At 41.0% G+C, this 17,807-nt stretch overlaps 3 protein-coding genes across 4 annotated transcripts; 1 reads left to right on the top strand and 2 right to left on the bottom strand.

Moving 5' to 3' along the window:
• The first annotated feature begins 8,365 nt into the window (after nt 1-8,365).
• Nucleotides 8,366-9,721, top strand: epdl2 (ependymin-like 2). The gene is made up of 6 exons (XM_028983490.1): nt 8,366-8,481; nt 8,567-8,601; nt 8,699-8,833; nt 8,937-9,117; nt 9,215-9,302; nt 9,502-9,721. The coding sequence occupies exons 1-6, from the start codon at nt 8,403-8,405 to the stop codon at nt 9,632-9,634; spliced, it is 651 nt and encodes a 216-aa protein (XP_028839323.1). The 5' UTR covers nt 8,366-8,402; the 3' UTR covers nt 9,635-9,721.
• otub1a (OTU deubiquitinase, ubiquitin aldehyde binding 1a) lies at nt 9,685-14,284 on the bottom strand. Of its 2 annotated transcripts, none has more exons than XM_028983488.1 (7): nt 14,204-14,284; nt 13,164-13,225; nt 11,443-11,541; nt 11,250-11,368; nt 11,037-11,121; nt 10,501-10,695; nt 9,685-10,418 (listed from the first exon to the last, which is right to left on the bottom strand). In XM_028983488.1, exons 1-7 carry the CDS (start codon nt 14,244-14,246, stop codon nt 10,221-10,223), a joined length of 801 nt encoding a protein of 266 aa, XP_028839321.1. In that variant the 5' UTR covers nt 14,247-14,284; the 3' UTR covers nt 9,685-10,220. The 2 variants fall into 2 exon arrangements, with proteins under 2 accessions (XP_028839321.1, XP_028839322.1); XM_028983489.1 differs by having other exon boundaries at nt 14,158-14,256.
• A 409-nt stretch (nt 14,285-14,693) lies between these two features.
• On the bottom strand, nt 14,694-16,099 carry cox8a (cytochrome c oxidase subunit 8A). Its single transcript, XM_028984411.1, has 2 exons — nt 15,876-16,099; nt 14,694-15,045 (listed from the first exon to the last, which is right to left on the bottom strand). The coding sequence occupies exons 1-2, from the start codon at nt 15,993-15,995 to the stop codon at nt 14,950-14,952; spliced, it is 216 nt and encodes a 71-aa protein (XP_028840244.1). The 5' UTR covers nt 15,996-16,099; the 3' UTR covers nt 14,694-14,949.
• Nucleotides 16,100-17,807: the final 1,708 nt, after the last annotated feature.

The following is a 17,807-nucleotide window of genomic DNA, read 5'->3' as shown; positions in this document are numbered from 1 at the left end:
TATAAAGAAATCCCCCTCCTACATATATTTACAGCATTTACCAGACGCCCTTATCCAGAGCGACTTACATTTAGTATTTACAGGGGCAGTCCCACCCTGGAGCAACTGAGGGTTAAGTGTCTTGCTCAGGGACACAATGGTAGTAAGTGGGATTTGAACCTGGGTCTTCTGGTTCATAGGCGAGTATGTTACTACCATCCTATTTTGCTTCTCACATAGAGCTGGAGCCTGTGTGTGTGTGTGTGTGTGTGTGTATGTGTTGCAACACAGGGCCAGTCTGAGATAGGTGAGTGTGTGAAATGTAAAAAGGAGCTGCACGGGTTTATATTAAGATGCATCACTCCTCCTTGTGGTCATTCCTTGTCGTGAACATTTTTCTGTTTCAACTGTTCTTCACACTAACAAGCATTAACCTATTACAGATGTACAAAAATTGGGGTAATATTGAAACTAAGAAGTAATGCAACATTAGCATTATTTTCAGCTGTAAACTTCCTATGAAATTAATTTAAATATGTATGACACTAGCCCCAGCCACCCCTTATATATCAACTAATATATGTTACTTATATGTTAGTAAAAAAAACTTCAAGTTCAAGCTACATATATGTTAGATGAAATGAAACAATATTTCTTCAAAACCTGGTGCTACGTGAAATATTTAGACAATTATTAGACACAGGAAGTGCAAGAGTAACATTTAACAAACATATAGACAACAATGAGACAGACAGCACTAAACAGGTGAAATGAATAATACATTTGCAAAGTAAAATTAGTGCATATACTGCTGTATAAATGGAACAGTGCAATAAAAGATAATATTATTCAATATAACAGAGGTTGTGTATGTGTGTCAGTCCAAATAGGAAAGTGTGATGGTTTGTGGGATGAAACTGTTGCAGAATCTGGCTTTGAGGGCCCGAATGCTACGGTACCTTTTTCCGGATGGTAGAAGGGTGAAGAGTGCATGTGAGGGGCGTGTAGAGTCTTACACTATGCTGGTGGCTTTCCAGATGCAGCGTGTGTGGCAAATGTCCCTGTTATGTTGGCATAGATATTCTCAGCTCTTCTTAGGTTTCTCAAAACAGACAGTGATGCAGCTGGTCAGAATGTGTCAGAACACTTAATATCTGCAATATCTGCAGAGCCTCTGCTTGCAATGACTGCATCCAGCCTAAAACCTACAGACTCCATCAGACTCCGTGTTTCTTCACCTTTATATTTTATACATTACCTAGGGTTCACATTTCATGATACCTACAGTGAGCTCCTGAGCAAAAACAGTGTCATTGTGGAACACTGCAGCACAGCACATGGTGACACAAAGAAATGTGTCCGCTGCTTTTAACCATCACCCTTGAGAGACGCCTGGAGGGCAGTGTGTGGGGACGGTGCTTTGCTCAGTGGCACCTTAGTGATGGATCATACCAGTGATGGATCATACCAGGTTTGTAAGTAGTGGTTCCAAATGTAAAAAGATAAAACAGGATAAAACGTAGAATCTTCCCCCTCCTGTTAACCCCGACAATGGTTGACCCAAAGATATGCCCTTTGTAGGAGGAGACGTGACCTTTGAAGACATTTTTGTTCAGTAAGTTCTTTTTTGCAGATTAGTTGTTAAAGCTGACAGCATCAGTAAGGGCCTTAATTGGAGTCCAGGATCAGCTCGACCAATCCTCTGGCTCAGTGAAGGTGATATATCATTAGATTTTTTTGTGTCCCATAACCCTCAGGATCATTAAAGAAATTTAAAAAGACTGTCTTACAGTTTCCAACCTTGGCGGCGAGTCTATGCTGTGAGATGCCTTGCATGTGCAGCTCAACAATCCGGCTGAGTTCAAAGACAGAAAGCCTTTTTGCCTTTGCCATCAGGAGGTCATGACAGTGTGACAGTGTCACCGCCTGTGATTTCCCCAACAATGAAAGGAAACAACATGAACCTGGCACAAATCCTGCCTTAAACAGCCTGTTTAATGTGCCTTCCAGCCAGTTTAATAAATGTGCCGGTTTTATCACAACACACACACCATCTCTATTTCAAGTGTGTTGTGAGTTATTTCACTTTAATGTTCAACCACGGCTGTAAACTCTGCTTGTACAAAGTGCAGGAGTGTGAAAGACGTAAAAGAAAGCAGAGACTGTCATGCAGCTGTCATGCTGTCTGCGCTTCTGTCTCATTCTGTCAGATATTTATTTAGAATCCTGTTGTGGTCTTGGATTGTGAGACTATAACGCGTTTTCTTTTTTATTTCATTTTGGTTTTATCCAAGTAACAGAAACTGTGTGGATGTGCAAGTGTACTTGATATTTATTTTCAAAGATCAGGATCAAAGACCCAAATGAAACCAAAAACACCCCATTCATTTAATTTATGGACTTTCAACGGGTTCAGATGATCAAAAAATAGGGAACAAAAGGCAGGTTTAAATCTAAATCGTACACAGGTCAACACTTTCAGGATTATCAGGAAAAAGGAAAAAAGGAACAAACCGAGATCTGAAAGGTCTGGAGAAATGATACCGCACAACGCTATGCAGATGAGAACCCGAGGGACCAGGACATAGTGAAAATAGAGGCCTGATTGACAGGAGGCGAACTGAGCGCACCAGAACAGCAAGGCTGTAAATGTAGAGCAGGAGGTGGGCAGAGGCTGGAACGAGCCATGGCATCAAAGATGGTGACACAAGAACCTGGACATTTATCCTCATGTGGGTGTGTCACTGCTGAAGTAGGCCTCTTTCATGGATTTGTCCGAGGCAGGACAGCCAGGACAACCGGGGCCTTATCAAGCATAAAACAGAAACTGGTCTTCTTTTTTGTCATCCTCACCTCCTCAACCTACTCAGCAGTGCAGGTCTGCTGTTCTATCTTCATTGGTGTATATCTCCATGTAGTGATATATAGATAAAGTCTATTTACAGAATATGTCATGGCGGCCAAAGTGAAAAACCCCAGCGAGCAATTCATTTCACTAACGGGCTGACAACCTGGGCTGGAAACAATCAGGAAAAGATGAGCCAGCCTTGGCGTACTAATGGCAGACCAAGGGGTGAGACCATATGTCCGTACCTCGTAGCGGGTGAGATTTTGTCTCTGTGAAAACAATCAGTGCAAGTGGTTCATTACTGGTAATGACAACATATGACATCAATTATTACACTGCAGTGTACCTGCTGGGTTTATTTGCTGAACTGACATGAACAACATCGCATTCTCGTTGCTTGGTGTGAAAATGGTCAGCTGTTTGGAGCGTTTTTCAGACTGAGAGGAATTAGGTTGATTGTCATGTAGATCCTTGTCATCTGGTCCCATATTGAATTCTTGCTCTGGTGTTTGTACTAAACATGATTTTTCCATTCCTAGCAATGTTTTTAATCACTCTGATTTGATTGGTCAATATTAATAAACGTTATTAGGCAGCCTACCACGTGTGGGCGGGGTCAAAAATATACACATAAACACAGAGACAAGTCAAATTGGGTGATGACAGGAAGGTAAAATCTGTATCCTTCAGACGTTAATGATGTTGCACTTTGTACAGAATACATGGTTTACAGCTACAGTTGAATAATAAAGCCATAATAAAAAACACTCACATTTCTAAAAAACCTTGAAGTACTCAAGGTCACATAACGATACATTATTCTCCATTTTGCTCACACTGAGCCAAATGCCCTTGTAGTAAAATGGTAATAAACCGAAGGATGTTTTACTGTAGGAGCAGTGACATGAATGGGCACTGTCATGGCACAGACTCTGATCCCAATGCAGAATAAGGATTTATTACCAAAAACATAAACATGCAAGGGCCAGTACATTGGAAGAGGGGGACTGGGAAAGATGGACTGCACGCACTCTGATACAGATGGGAAAAAGGTACGAGGGGGACACGACCGGGTAAACATACACTCACCAACCACAGAGAGGAGACTAGGGTGGTAGTAGCCTATGAACCAGAAGACCCAGGTTCAAATACCACTTACTACCATTGTGTCCCTGAGCAAGACACTTAACCCTAAGTTGCTCCAGGGGGGACTGTCCTTGTAACTACTGATTGTAAGTCGCTCTGGATAAGGGCGTCTGATAAATGCTGTAAATGTAAATGTAAGGAGACATCCGGAAACACACGGAGACAGAGGACAGGATTTCTAACAGGACAGAAGACTTTGACGTGATTATAACTCAGACAGGACAGATGTTAGGCTCTTTAGTGAGAATTTGCAGCAGAAACAAAAAAGGGTCACAACCAGACAATGACGTGAGAAACAGGAAGCTCAGCTGAAACAGGTGGTGAGGGGGCGTGGCTGGACTTGGTACATTCATACACGCACGCACACACACAGACATTATGGACAGTGACTGTGTGTGTGTGTGTGTGTGTTTGTGTGTAAATACGAATTATGTACATTACAGAACAATACTGAAGACACAGGACTATGAAATAACACAAGTGAGGTGATTAAATACACAAAACAACTAAAAAAAAATGCAGAAAAGGCTAAGAGTTGAACATTTGTGTCTCTCCAAATCAGGAAGCTTTTACTATGATGGCAGCATTTCACACTCTTTTCTTCTCTCCACAACCTTAAATTGGACAACGGGAACGGTTTCCAACAGTCCTGAAGGTTCATGCTGAACGCTTTCTTATCACTCACTCATGTTAATGAGCATCTCATTAACCGGCTGTTAATGATGACAGTAGTGAACAAAGCAGCCATGAAGGTAAAAAGAGGTGAAACACACACACACAATGGTAGATGCCTCCAGGCACATTCAGTGAATGTTAATGTGCCTGTTAATGTGCCAGTAATTTGTGATAAAAAAAATGAGATATAAATGAGATAAAAAATCTGACTTATAACCAGCACAAAAATACTAAATCATACAAGCAAAAGTTTCTTGACGTATTACTTTAAGGGTGTGCATATTAATGCAACCACCTTATTTGTTTGTATTTCAGGTTGAATTGTACAGGTCATAAGTCACATTAAAGGTAAGAAACAATTTATTATTTTGAAACTATGTATTGCTGTCTCACAAAATCCTAGTGTTTTAACACCGGGTGTGCACTTTTCAATCCACAGCATAACGTATACATCCACATACCATTAACAGGCTGTGGTGCATTAAAAAACAATCACTCGAGTTTGTTGCCTTGGAAACGTGCCAGTGTCATTAAGAGCCCACTGCAAACTTTCCATCCGTATATGTAAGTGTGTAGGAGTTTATTTGGATATTAAACATTTTGAATACTATCAAAATTCATGACAGTTGATTCATGACATTAAATTATTGACAGTTTACCTATGATTTATGGCTTCTTTAGAAATGGGTTCTTACTGAAGTGTTTCCACTGTGTACAGACTTCGTGCGCTGATTTGGACCCATTATTGTAATTGCTTTGATCAAACAAAGACAAACTTACCAGGTCGAAGTTGGAATGACTCAGAAAGTTAATGTGAATCTCCTATATGGGCCAAGTCATCATCACGTTCTCATGCACTGAAGGTGCGGACTATTTTCATACACAACATGCATAAATTCAAGTCAGAATGACTCTGTAATTTTTTTAAGGCCTTCCAACATTGTCCAGACTGCAGCAGGCTCTCCAAGCACATGTCACTGATCAGAAAACTGATCAAAATGTTGGGAATACTCAGGAGAACCAGGGCGTGCTCAGAACAATAACATTTTTGAATACATACAATAATTAGCACCTCTTGTAAAAATACTTCTACAGGTTTGCTGACGTAAAAAATCTGGCTTTTAATATAAACTAGTAATTATTTTTAACATAAACACATGTGCCATAATTGTTAGCACCCCCCATACTTGTACCGTTGCCGGTGTAACAGCATGGTTGGTATAAGGTTGGAGAATACAAAGCGTGGCATCTGAGACCTTTCTCTCTAGATCGTCCAGGGCCCTCCCCTCTATACTCTCCTCTTCAGCCCACTCCGCATGTCTTCGGTGGGGTTCAGATGGCCGTGGCAGGGGGGTATTGGTACAGGACATGTCCTGACAATTAAGGAAATCCGTCACACCATGTACTCTGAAAAATGTTACTTGAATCTCCACCAGATTTTTACAGAGGGTATAACCCTGGCAGGGGGTCCCTCTCTGTATCACTCCTTCCCAATGCTTCTTTCTTTCTTTTTGTCTCTCTCCTATAGTTTTTTTGTGTGCAGAATGGTCAAGTGTGGGGCTTGTAGGGCTTGTCAAAGCCCATTGCAACATACTGTATGTGATTTTGGGCTATATAAGAAATAAATGTTGTTGTTGTTGTTATAAGATTTTTTTTCTTTGTTTTTCAATATCATCTTTTCCCTTTTCAAAATGGGGTTGACACAAAAGTTTTCACTGGTTCCTTCCAAGTTTGCTGCTTTAGCGTTTTAGATCTGTTTTTCAGTTGTTTTTTTGTGGTGTTTTGAAGTATAGTATAAATTACAAGCCAGTCCCAAAGGCTTTTATTGGAAATGACATCATGTTTATGCAAAATTTGCAGTGTTTTTTTTTTTTTTTTTTTTACTTTTTCTTCCAAGTCCTCTGAAATTCATCTTGCCGTGCTGTCAATCAACTTTTGGACCAAATCTTGACTGATGGTGACCCATTTCTTCATAATCAGTGTGTGGAGCTTATCAGAATTTGTGGGTTTTCGTTTGTCCACTCGCCTTGACCACGACTTCTCAATTGGATTAATGTTTGGGGAGTTTCCTGGCCATGGACCCAAAACTGTTTTGTTCCCATTGTTTTGTTTCTCTTATGGCACGGTGCTCCATCATGCTAGAAAAGGCATTGTTCTTGACCAAACTGTTCTTGGATGGTTGGGAGAAGTACCATTCTTTATTCATGGCTGTGTTCTGAGGCCAAATTGTGAGTGATTGGATCAGAAGCAGCCCCAAACATAAATGGTCTCAGGATGCTTTACTGTTGGCATGAGGCAGGACTGATGGTGACGCTCAACTTTTCTTCTCCAGTCATCTTCCAACAATTGAAAAAGGCCTTCATCAGAGATAATGTCTTTACTCCAGTCCTCAGCTGTCCAATCCCAGTCCTTTTTTGCAGAATATTTGTCCTTGGTGTTTCTCTTGGAGAAAAGTGGCTTCTTTGCTGCCCTACTTGACACCAGGACATCCTCCAGGTCTTCACCTCACTGTGTGTGCAGATGCACTCACACCCTCCTGCTGCCATTCCTGAGCAAGCTCTGAACTGGTGGCACCTTGATCCCGCAGCTAAATCATCTTAAGGAGATGGTCCTGGCGCTTGCTGAACTTTCTTGGGCATTCTGAAGCCTTCTTCACAAAACTTGAACTTCTGTCCTTTTTGAATGAGTTTTTGATGATCTGATAAATGGTTGATTTAGGTGCAATCTTAGTAGCAGCAATATTCTGGCCTGTGAAGCCCTTTTTATGCAATGCAATGATGACTGCACTGTAAATAACCATGGTTACCAGATGAAGAACAATTATTTCAAGCATCACCCTCCATTTAAAGCATCCAGTCTGCTATTCTAACTCAATCAGCAGGACAGAGTGATCTCCAGCCTTGTGCTCCTCAACACTCTTACTTGTGTTAATGAGACTCAAAACCTTTTTAAAAAACAGAACTAGAATCATTTTTATTTTACTCTGGCCTTACATCATATGAACAACTACTTTGCTGCAGTTCAAATCCTGAACTGCCAAGGTGCCGCAAACCTTTCATGGATGCCCCCTGCTCACTAAGGATGATGATTAAATGCAGAGGACACTTTGTTGTGTCACCGTGTGCTGTGCTGCAGTGTTTCACAATAACTTCACTTCTAGTCTTGGCAAAATAATAGTCTGTGACTAAGCTGAGAATAAAAACTTGATGACTTGTGTTTAGATGTGTGTTGTGTAAAAAGCAATATATACTTATATTTTTGATTATCTGGCTTGTTAAGATTTCTTAAGATTTGGTGCAGTGAAGGAATCAGAGTAACAGAGAACACGAGGTCCATCCAAGCCGCCCTTTGCAAACTCGCTCATATATGTAAGGGTTGTGGGCAAGCCAGAACCAAGTCCTGGTGTTCTTAGCACAACATGCAAAGCACGATACTTGATAAAACAATGAAGAACAAATATTTAAGAATTGTAATGTGTCCAGAAAAGCCTTTATCAGAGCCCTGTCTTCTCTTATCAGCACCTGGTGAATTATTAAACCAATGATTTACTGTGCCACTGGAGTCTTATGACTGACTTGAGATGACACACACACGCACACACGCACACACATGCAAAGCTTGTTGGCTTTATTCCAGAGGCTTGACCTCTTTAAGAGTAAAGGGAAGTACTGGCAACCACGTGGATGGGACAATATAAGGAAATCGCTGGACGGCCATTGAGCAAAGTGCTGGATTGAACGTGCAGTCAGCAGCCATGAAGACCATCGTTCTGCTGTGCATCGGCCTCAGCGGCCTATTTGCGATCATTGATGCACAATTTCCTCACCACTGCAGTAAGTTTCAGTATATTCTCGTCTAATTCTGGAGCAAATCAATTTCATGTATATTCGTTAACACTACATTTTCTCCCTGTTCCAGAATCCCCGCCTTTAATGGAGGGCCGTTTGATGGTGGTAGGTTTCTCATTGCGCTTTTGTGGGTGGGAGCATATTACAGTTGTGACTAAAATAATATGAAATATTTCATAATTTTTATTGCTTTTTTACACAGTATGTCACCAAGGACAACCTGGTGATGTTTGACCGATTCTCCTATGACGCTTTTGAGAGGAGGATTCGTCTGAGGGAATTCATCCATGTTCAAAACCAAACCTACCATGAGGACATTCTGCTGCTTTTCAGAGAGGTATTTCACTATTGTGTTGCCAATGCAAACAGTATTGAATGTCAAATGTCACTAAAATTCTGATCTCGGAATATATTTTGAGCAATTTTTTACCCTTCCTCAGGGCGTCTACTACTCCATCAGTTATCTCAACAGCACGTGTGTTAAGAAGAGCTTCAAGGGTGACTTCCGTCCCATAGAGATCCCTAAAGACGCCAAGTTTCAGGCTCAGGTGGTCATCGGGAGCCTCTCTGAGCCAGGAGCAGGTGTACTGGCCAACAACTGGAATGGAAAAGAGGACAATGGTAAGCCGGCAGTCTACTCCGCTCTGGAGCTGTGGAACAGTCAGTCTGGGAGTTGTGACTTTTGATGGTGACAGGAGTGTCTCCTTCTTGACCTCAGTTTTGTACTCTGCAACCTTCACCGAGTTTGGCTGCCTGCCGATTATGGTCCTGGAGAATTCTGAGGCGATAGGCGACGTCATGGCAAGGTTGGTTTATTGACATAGCAAGTTACACTGCATCCCGATTTTATGTGCTGTTAATCTGATATTTCAGTGTAAACTACCAATGGAAAAAATGTCTCTCGACACTGTCAAATGCAATACAGTATCAAAATATACACAACTCGATAGTACATATAGCCTGGTGACCTTCAGAAAATTAATAACCTTTTTTCCCCATTAACAGCTATTTTGACATGGTGGTTGGAATCGAGGATCCGGATACGTTCTTCCCGCCATCTTTCTGCGAGTCAGTGGAGTTAACAGAGTCAGATGGTCTCGACCCATTCACGGCCATTTGGGTTAAACAGAGCAATTAACCAGGCAGAGAAAAAAAACAGTGTGTCAAAAACAGAAATGTCCATCACTGTTTCCATTCAATTGCTTTAATAAAAGTCAAGAAATTTGCATGTTGCATGTCTCAATCCAAGAAACCAAAAGCATCATCATTTACAACCACAACAGAACACAGATAAAATAAAACTGTACACTCATGTAGTCACTGCATTTTTTTTTCTTTTCGTGGTGCCAGCCTGGCAGCGGTGGAGAGAGCAGGAGTTCGAATCCCACGTCCCATCGTTCGGTTTAATGTTGTGGAGCTATTGAGGTCCTTTTGACTGGCCCTGAGGTTCTGTGCAAGAGGTGCTGAATTAGGACATGGTGCCAAATTCAATGTGTGGATGTATGCAGGTAGTAACGTTTACCCAGCTACTTATTTTGGCCTGTAAAAGCAGGTGAGAGACTCTCGGACCAAACAGAATCAATGATTCTGATTGACAGTGGAAAAAAAAAAAACAAAAACACAAAAAAAAACAAAAAAAAACAAAAACACTCCCCCTGCCAGTTCTGGCCTCCAGATATGAAGTCTGCCACCACTGCGGTAGCATTTAAACTTGGTAGGTGGTGCTATTTATACAGTATGTCATAATGCCCTGGTCTGTAGAGAAGGAAGATGCGAGGATCACCACCCTCTGGAAAGACATGGTGGTTGACTGTGCCGCCCTCTCCTCTGTCCATGTACTCCACCAGTATGGCCACATCTAAGGCCTGTGCCAAAGCAATGATGTGGATGTGGTCACTCTCCTTGGACATTGGCTCCACCTCCTGGCCAAGACAGGGTAAAACAAGGTAAAATTTAAAGGCTGAATTTTTTTGTGGAGCCTGATGAAATGGCTGAATGCGTTACCTGCTGGCAGAACTCTCTGACTGTGCGTCCACCCTCAATGAAATGTTGAAAAAAATCCTCCTCTTTCTGCAGGAATCCAGATGTCAGCAGACGTAGGTAAACCACCAGGTAGTCTGACACACTCTGATCATTAAAGGAGGACAGAAGATCCCCAATGGACTGCTGCTTTTCACTCATTTCAATCAGGTCCATAAACTGCAATAGAAAAAAGAAAGAAGGCTTGAATAAAGCGTGATGTACTTCGTCACTACAGTGTGCAAATATGCAACAGTTATAGAGACAGAGAGTAAAATGCAAGCAACTGATCATTTTAAAAGAACTGCGTGAAGTTTCAACTAATACAACTAAACTGATCAATATGATGACATTACTGCTGTCACACTCAACTCATTGCTAGATAAAAGTTTCACTAATATTACATATAAAATAAAACACTTGCTTAAAGTTGTTTCTTTATGGTCATCGACACAGATTTAAAATCTCTTAGCAGAATAATAATAATAAAAAAAAGTTTCAGTTGGGAAAAACGATCTTACTGTGTTGTGAAAATCTTCAATTGTGAACTCTGTGAATCCCTGGCTCACAAGATCCAACTTGCTCTTAGCGGCGATCGCTTTAAATCTGTAGATTACGTCCAGAGAGAAAGACAGGGTGTCTTTGTATGATATGACTTGACTTTCCCCCAAGCATGCAGTGAGGCTGAGTTAAAGCAGTATACATTGGAAAAGCACACTAAGGCCAGACTGCACCTCTGGAGCTCCTTAGTGTCGTCCAGCAGTGACTCCAGGTGAGAGAAGCCAAAGGCTCTGTAGAAACAGTTCCCGTCTGGCCGGGTTTTACGGATTGAGACATACTTTTTCTGTAAATCCTGTGACAGGAGAGGGTCATATAGCTACATGCAAAGCGAAAACAGCAAAATTGGCGGCTGGTTGTTGATCATACCTTAATTTTCTGCTGGTACACTGTGTCATCTTGTGCATATTCTTTCTTTAGTATTGATATATCATTCACGCCTGAAACTAGAGGAATGCTGGTGGCTATCTGTAGAAGAAAAAGAAAATAAAATCACTATAATTTAACATCCTAGGCCTAAGAGACATAAAATAAAGAAAGAAACAGATACAGTGATCTTCCAATACTGGCCTAGATCAGGGTCAGAAAATGGTCCATGGGGGGGCTCAATGAGGGTACAGATTTTTGGAATGACCTTGGATGACTGAGCGGTCACAGAAAAACCTGCACCACAAACTATACCTTCAAAGACCATGACCAGATTAGAGAACTTGCAGTGAACTAGAATAATCTGTGTCCACAATCAATGAATGTATTTCAAGGTCCCCTACCATGATTTTTTTTTTTTTTTGCTTTTGTATCGTAATACTGTATCTGAAGTCTCTTTCCGAAATTCACATTGATCAGCCACTTCTCCACGACGCTCCGTTTCGGTGTCTGTAGCTAATGAGGAGGAGAGAGGCGGGACGAGGGGGATAGCAGCATTGAGGGGGCATTCACTGAAATTACATCAACTCCATTCACCAACCACAAAGTTTGGCACATAGAGGAAGTCGTGTTTTCCAGGAAAAAAAAAAAAATTATCCACTGGTTCTTCAGAGTCTCGCATGACAAAACTAAAAAAAATAAATTTGTGCTCATTTTCACATCCAAGCAACTGCAAAGCTTTGCACGTTTAGAAGCCATGACAGTCAGTGGAGATACAGTGGAGACAAAGTATGAGAAACGGTAGGTAACCATTCCCCTCATGACGTCAAAAGGGGACAAATTCCAGATCTGACTCAATTCACCTTTATTCACCCTGTACACCTGAGCATGCTGTGTTCAGAGCTTTGAATGAAACATATGGACATTTATCTTTGGCACAAAGCATGATCCAGTACTTTTACCACTGTAAATACTGCGTCTGGTCTGCATGGGAGATGTACACTGTTCAATTTATTCAAATACGTTCTGTGTGTTTTTGACGCTGATTCCAGTGTGAACTGTTCATGCTGCAATTCACACTGCACACTTCTCACCAGCAGGCCAGAGGAAGACTGAGCTATTAAGGTGTTTTTTTTATAATATTCATTTATTAATATTCAAAATAATTTGTGGGACATTTTAATGTTTGTTGACTCCATGACCTTGTTCATGCAAAGTTTACAATGCTCATTTCTCACCAGGAGGTGAGAGAAAATAATTTCTGCAGGATCAAATCCCAAAGTGCCACAGAGGTCCCCTTGATCAAAGTACCGTCCCCACACACTGCTCCCACTGTTCACCAAGGGTGATGGTTAAATGCAGAGGACACATTTCATTGTGTCATCGTGTGCAGTGCTGCAGGGTTTCACAATGACAATCACTTCATTTTCATTTTCATATGGCACCTTACATGCACACAATCTCAATATAGGAGGACATTGATAAACATTTAATAAACTTAATTAATGAAGAACAGTACGAGTACTCAGTTGCTTTTACAGCTGACACACCCCAGAAAAGTTTCACTTTTTTAAAAGCAACATGTAGCAACATGAAATGCAGTGTTACTCAAAGGCAGATTTACGAGCCATCAACTCACTTTACAAACAACAGATTAATTTTATGAAGCTCATGCACTGGGCTCATAAAATGTTCAAGGTGTACAACACTACAAAAAAACCCACCTCTTGTTGTATTCTATCCTGCTGCGCCATGATGGCTTCATCATATGCAAGACTGTTGACTCCTAACACACGTGCACACACACAAACACACAGCAACAGAGCAATTACTACATAAAAACTGGTTTATCAGCATGAATCACATGAGACAAAATAACAAATATCGGACAGGATAGAGTCTAAAAATGAATGCTTCAAATATCAAACTTATATTATTATGACCCATAGTGTAAAAGTGAACTTATAAATGGCTTCAATACATATTTAGGAAATATTTTTAAGAACCTGAATTTGGATGATATATGTGAAGCATGCTGTTAATGTGGTCTACGTGAAATATCAAAACACTGACAGCTTATCATAACTCTAAAGAAATATTTAATTCATAATGAACCTCTAACAAAATTGTTCCAAGGTCAAGTACTTACATATGGTTCAAAAAGAGTATCAATGTGTCAAATGTGTGTTTCCCTGGGAAAGGAGTTTTTTTTTTAAAGGAGTTTTACTTTAACTACTTAATCCTAAAACGAACATATGGAAACCATGGCAACAGTGTTATGCAAATTTCAATATTTTAAACGTAACTAAACACGGACATAAAAAATTGCACAAATATATGAGTGTATACGTTACATACGTTAAAAATAAATTATATAATATAAAATAACATACGTACATATATATTATTTATGAAAATAATCACACACGCAAAGTCCACGTTATTACGTGCTGACAACAACAAACCAGACTGACAAACGAGCGCACAACCAAACCCGATCACGGCTGCCGTGTGTCGAACGCCAATAATCCCGCATCTTCGCGTCAATATTAAAAAAAAAGATGCATGTTTAAAACGAGCTGATCGGCGAGCATGATAAGTTAGCTGGCGGCGAGCTAGCTTCACTTCTGACCAACACAAAAAGCGCCCCCGACGGCCGTTCCACGTCGGCCCGGGCCATCCGGACGAGCCGAGCTCGCAGTCGGACTGGCGGTTCACCTTCGCTCCGCTGCAGCTGCTGACGACGAGCGTTCGCTCAACTCACCATCTGCCTCCTCTACGGACACCGCTTCTTTCTCATCCGCCATCTTGTTTCTGATCGTTCACCTGTACATTGTACTTCCGGGTTATCGTGGTCGTGAGACAGTGGCCGCGGCGTTAAGTGTCCCGGGAGACGCAAATCAATTTCACTTTACATTTATAGCACTTTAAAATGAGTAAATAGCACTTTAAAATGAGAAACGCTGATCAGTAGCTTCATGGTGGCTACGAAGGCTTACAGGGCCTGATCTGAGTTAGTATCAGTTTTAACTACATCATGCATTCAGTTCTCTTATTAAATATTTATAAAAAGTTTACAATTTTGGCCCAATGAGCGCTATGTCCCAAAAATAAATAAAAAATAAGATCTATTAAAACACTCCCATCAAGTCAGCTACAGCTGTTTTCTCAACTTTCCCATTAAATGACTATTCTAAGTAAACGAAAATGTTTAAAAATGAACCTCAAATTAGTATTAAGACGACAGACAGCAGTTTTTTTTCTTTTAAGTTTTATTGAGACTGTAACATGCTCCTCACAGGAGAAAGTCAAAAACAACATCAAGCATAATTTATTGTGCCCAAAATCTGACTGGAGCGAGAAGGTACAAGTTTCCTTGGTGAAGAGGTAGGCGAGGTCAAAATCGGATCTTCATTTTTAGGTGGATGGTGAACGTGACGCTCCCTGGTTGGGCGGACCGGTAGAAGGGGAAAAGCGCTGCTCATCTGAAGCTCCAAGATGGAATCGGGCTCAATCTCTCTTCTTGTAGCTCTCAAGGTGGGCCAGAATCCAGCCGGATGGTCCCAGAATGGTCAGTGCAAACAGGGTGAGACCGAACACAGTCTCCTGAGAGAGCAAATACACAAACATTATAAAGATTGAATGCAGAGTGTAAAAAAAGAAAATAGACAATTGAATGTTAGTACAACATAAATGTCCAGTTTATTACGAATACACACTGTTCAGAACTTCCAGCCTCTAGGAAAACAGATTAAATTGAATGGAAACGCGAGATGCTCTGACTAAGAGATGGTAACAATATGATTTTTTATCATCCCCTCCTGGTTTGCCTCAAATCTTATTGAATTGTTATGTTAATTTGCACAGAACATTAAACAAACAAAAAAATACGTATGATTTTACAATTCAGTAAAAAAAATTCAAGCATTCAAATGAACCATTTCAAATATTTAACTTTTCCTTATAAAAATCTCCATTAGATAAAAGATAACGTGTTACAAGGGTTATTACGCTGCGGGTTTACTTAATTAAAGCGAATAATGTATAAACCGTGAACATTAATACAACGTTTCCGCAGTAGAGAATTGCGGATAAGCGGTGAATAAGCAGTAAATAGCAGTGGATAGAAAGCCACGCAGTTGTAAGATGAGAACGAATCTGAAGGAGGTTAGCACAGGTTTAGCATTTTTAGCATAGCTAGTGACCTTCCCATGTCCGCAGGCTTCTTGTAAGCTGACTGGGCGCGTTTTAAAATCAAAGCTTAGAATTAAATAACATTCATATCATCGAAACGATCGTTATTCAAGACCAATGGAGAGATTTAGCTGAACTAAAGTCATGAAAAAAGCATCTCCGAGCGCCCGTGTTAGCAGTCACACAGCAAGGGTAACATGTCACTCTACCGCAGACACCGTGAACAAGGAGCAGCTACTCACGGCAGGGCCGATAGGATCCTTGGCGGCTTTGGTGGCCACATTGGCCCGCTGGGAGACGGCGACTCCGCGCACAGCCGGCGCGGATCGCAGGGTGGACAGGGCTCTCAAAAGCGCAGACATCTTTGCGAGTCTGGATAAGTGCAGAACGTCTGATACGTACAGTTGCGGAGGTAAGCGAAGAACTCTGGGTAACGCAAGGAATTGTGGGAGTTGCAGTTTACAGGAGGCTAGCGTAAGAACGACTGCTATATGTAACGTTACGGCGCTGAGCGAAGAACTCTGGGTAACGCATAGAACTGTGGGAGTTGCAGTTTACAGGAGGTTAGCGTAAGAACGACTGCTATATGTAATGTTACGGCGCTGAGCGAAGAACTCTGGGTAACGCATAGAACTGTGGGAGTTGCAGTTTACAGGAGGTTAGCGTAAGAACGACTGCTATATGTAATGCTATGGATACAAGCGAAGAACTGGGTAACGCATGGAATTGTGGAACTTGCAGTTTGCAATAGGACTTTTCAATCCGAGGTCTGGAGAGTGTGATTAGTTAAGAGCAAAAACGGGAAATATTAAATTAGAATTGATGGGATAGTGGGATTTTAATTCCCCATTTCAAGTTTCGAAACAGCACTATTTTATTCCTTTCCAGCAGAATAAATTAATCTATTCATTCTTGTTCTTGTTCCACTTCTGATCCTCCATGTCATAAATTAAACTTCGTTTCTTTTCTTTTCATCTGTCCGATTTGTCAACAGATACAGTACAAGGACACACCTTCAGATTCAATGTGTTTTCTCTATTTTCATGACCATTGACATTGGTAGATTCTCACTGAAGGCTTCAAAATTATGAATGAACACATGTGGAGTTATGTACTTAAAAGGTGAAATAACTGAAAACGTGTTTTATATTCTAGTTTCTTCATAACAGCCACCCTTTGCTCTGATTACTGCTTTACACACTCGTCAAGACTTCAATACTTCAATGAAATTAGCTGGCAAGACCACAAAGATGGAAGAAAAATAAGATAAAAAAAAAAAAACAATATAAAAATACTACATACACAGTACATAGGCACAAGAGACATCGGGGGTATATATGCAAGGACATCATAAATATGATAAATAAAGGGGGAAAGGACTTTGGTTAGTAGAAATAATTGAAAGATATTGGGTAAATTGGTAATTGCACATTGCCAGGATGTTGCAAAGGGCCATAGTCAGTAGCATTTGACTGTTGTGATTTGACTGTATGGAAGAAATCTACACACGCACACACACACACACACACACACACACACACACACACACACACACACACACACACACACACACATTGAGAGTTCTGACTGCCCATGGGTAGAAGCTATTCTTTAGTCTGTTGGTTTTGCACCTGATGGATCTGAACCTTTTTCCAGAGGGCAGTATGTTGAATAGGTGATGGTTAGGGTGGAGGTGGTCTTTTATGGCTCTGGAGAGACATCTAGAGCTGGCAATGGAGTCCAGGGAGGGGAGTGGGCAGAAACTCTTGTAAAGACAGTGTGCTGATTGTAAAGATTGTAAAGACTTGGCATTCTCTCAATGAGCTTCAAGAGGTCGTCACCAGAAATGGTTTTCCAACAGTCTTGAAGGAGTTCCCAGAGGTGTTTAGCACTTGTTGGCCCATTTGCCTTCACTCTGCAGTCCAGCTCACCCCAAACTATCTCGACTGGGTTCAGGTTCAGTGACTGTGGAGGTCAGGTCTCCACTTTTTGTTAAGTACATAACTCCACATGTTCATTCATAGTTTTGATGCCTTCAGTGAGAATCTACCAACGTAAATGGTCATGGAAATAAAGAAAACACACTGAATGAGAAAGTGTGGCAAACTTTTGGCATACATGCACATTCGTGCATGTACACCTGTTTCATGCAGCCAAATTTAACAGCCAAATAT

The sequence above is a fragment of the Denticeps clupeoides genome, chromosome 6 (assembly GCF_900700375.1).
Source record: "Denticeps clupeoides chromosome 6, fDenClu1.1, whole genome shotgun sequence".
Classification (NCBI taxonomy): domain Eukaryota; kingdom Metazoa; phylum Chordata; class Actinopteri; order Clupeiformes; family Denticipitidae; genus Denticeps; species Denticeps clupeoides.
This window is presented reverse-complemented; position numbering and strand designations above follow the sequence as displayed.

Bases quoted from the DNA above. Each gene is read 5' to 3' on its own strand.
- epdl2 (XM_028983490.1), top strand. From the start codon at position 8,403: ATGAAGACCATCGTTCTGCTGTGCATCGGCCTCAGCGGCCTATTTGCG. The intron at 8,482-8,566 runs GTAAGTTTCAGT...TCCCTGTTCCAG, and splicing joins ACAATTTCCTCACCACTGCA to AATCCCCGCCTTTAATGGAG. The intron at 9,118-9,214 runs GTAAGCCGGCAG...TCTTGACCTCAG, and splicing joins GAATGGAAAAGAGGACAATG to TTTTGTACTCTGCAACCTTC.
- otub1a (XM_028983488.1), bottom strand. From the start codon at position 14,246: ATGGCGGATGAGAAAGAAGCGGTGTCCGTAGAGGAGGCAGATG. The intron at 13,226-14,203 runs GTGAGTTGAGCG...CACGTGTGTTAG, and splicing joins GTCCGTAGAGGAGGCAGATG to GAGTCAACAGTCTTGCATAT. The intron at 11,122-11,249 runs GTGCAGTCTGGC...CGTAATCTACAG, and splicing joins GACACTAAGGAGCTCCAGAG to ATTTAAAGCGATCGCCGCTA.
- cox8a (XM_028984411.1), bottom strand. From the start codon at position 15,995: ATGTCTGCGCTTTTGAGAGCCCTGTCCACCCTGCGATCCGCGCCGGCT. The intron at 15,046-15,875 runs GTGAGTAGCTGC...TTGCTCTCTCAG, and splicing joins AGGATCCTATCGGCCCTGCC to GAGACTGTGTTCGGTCTCAC.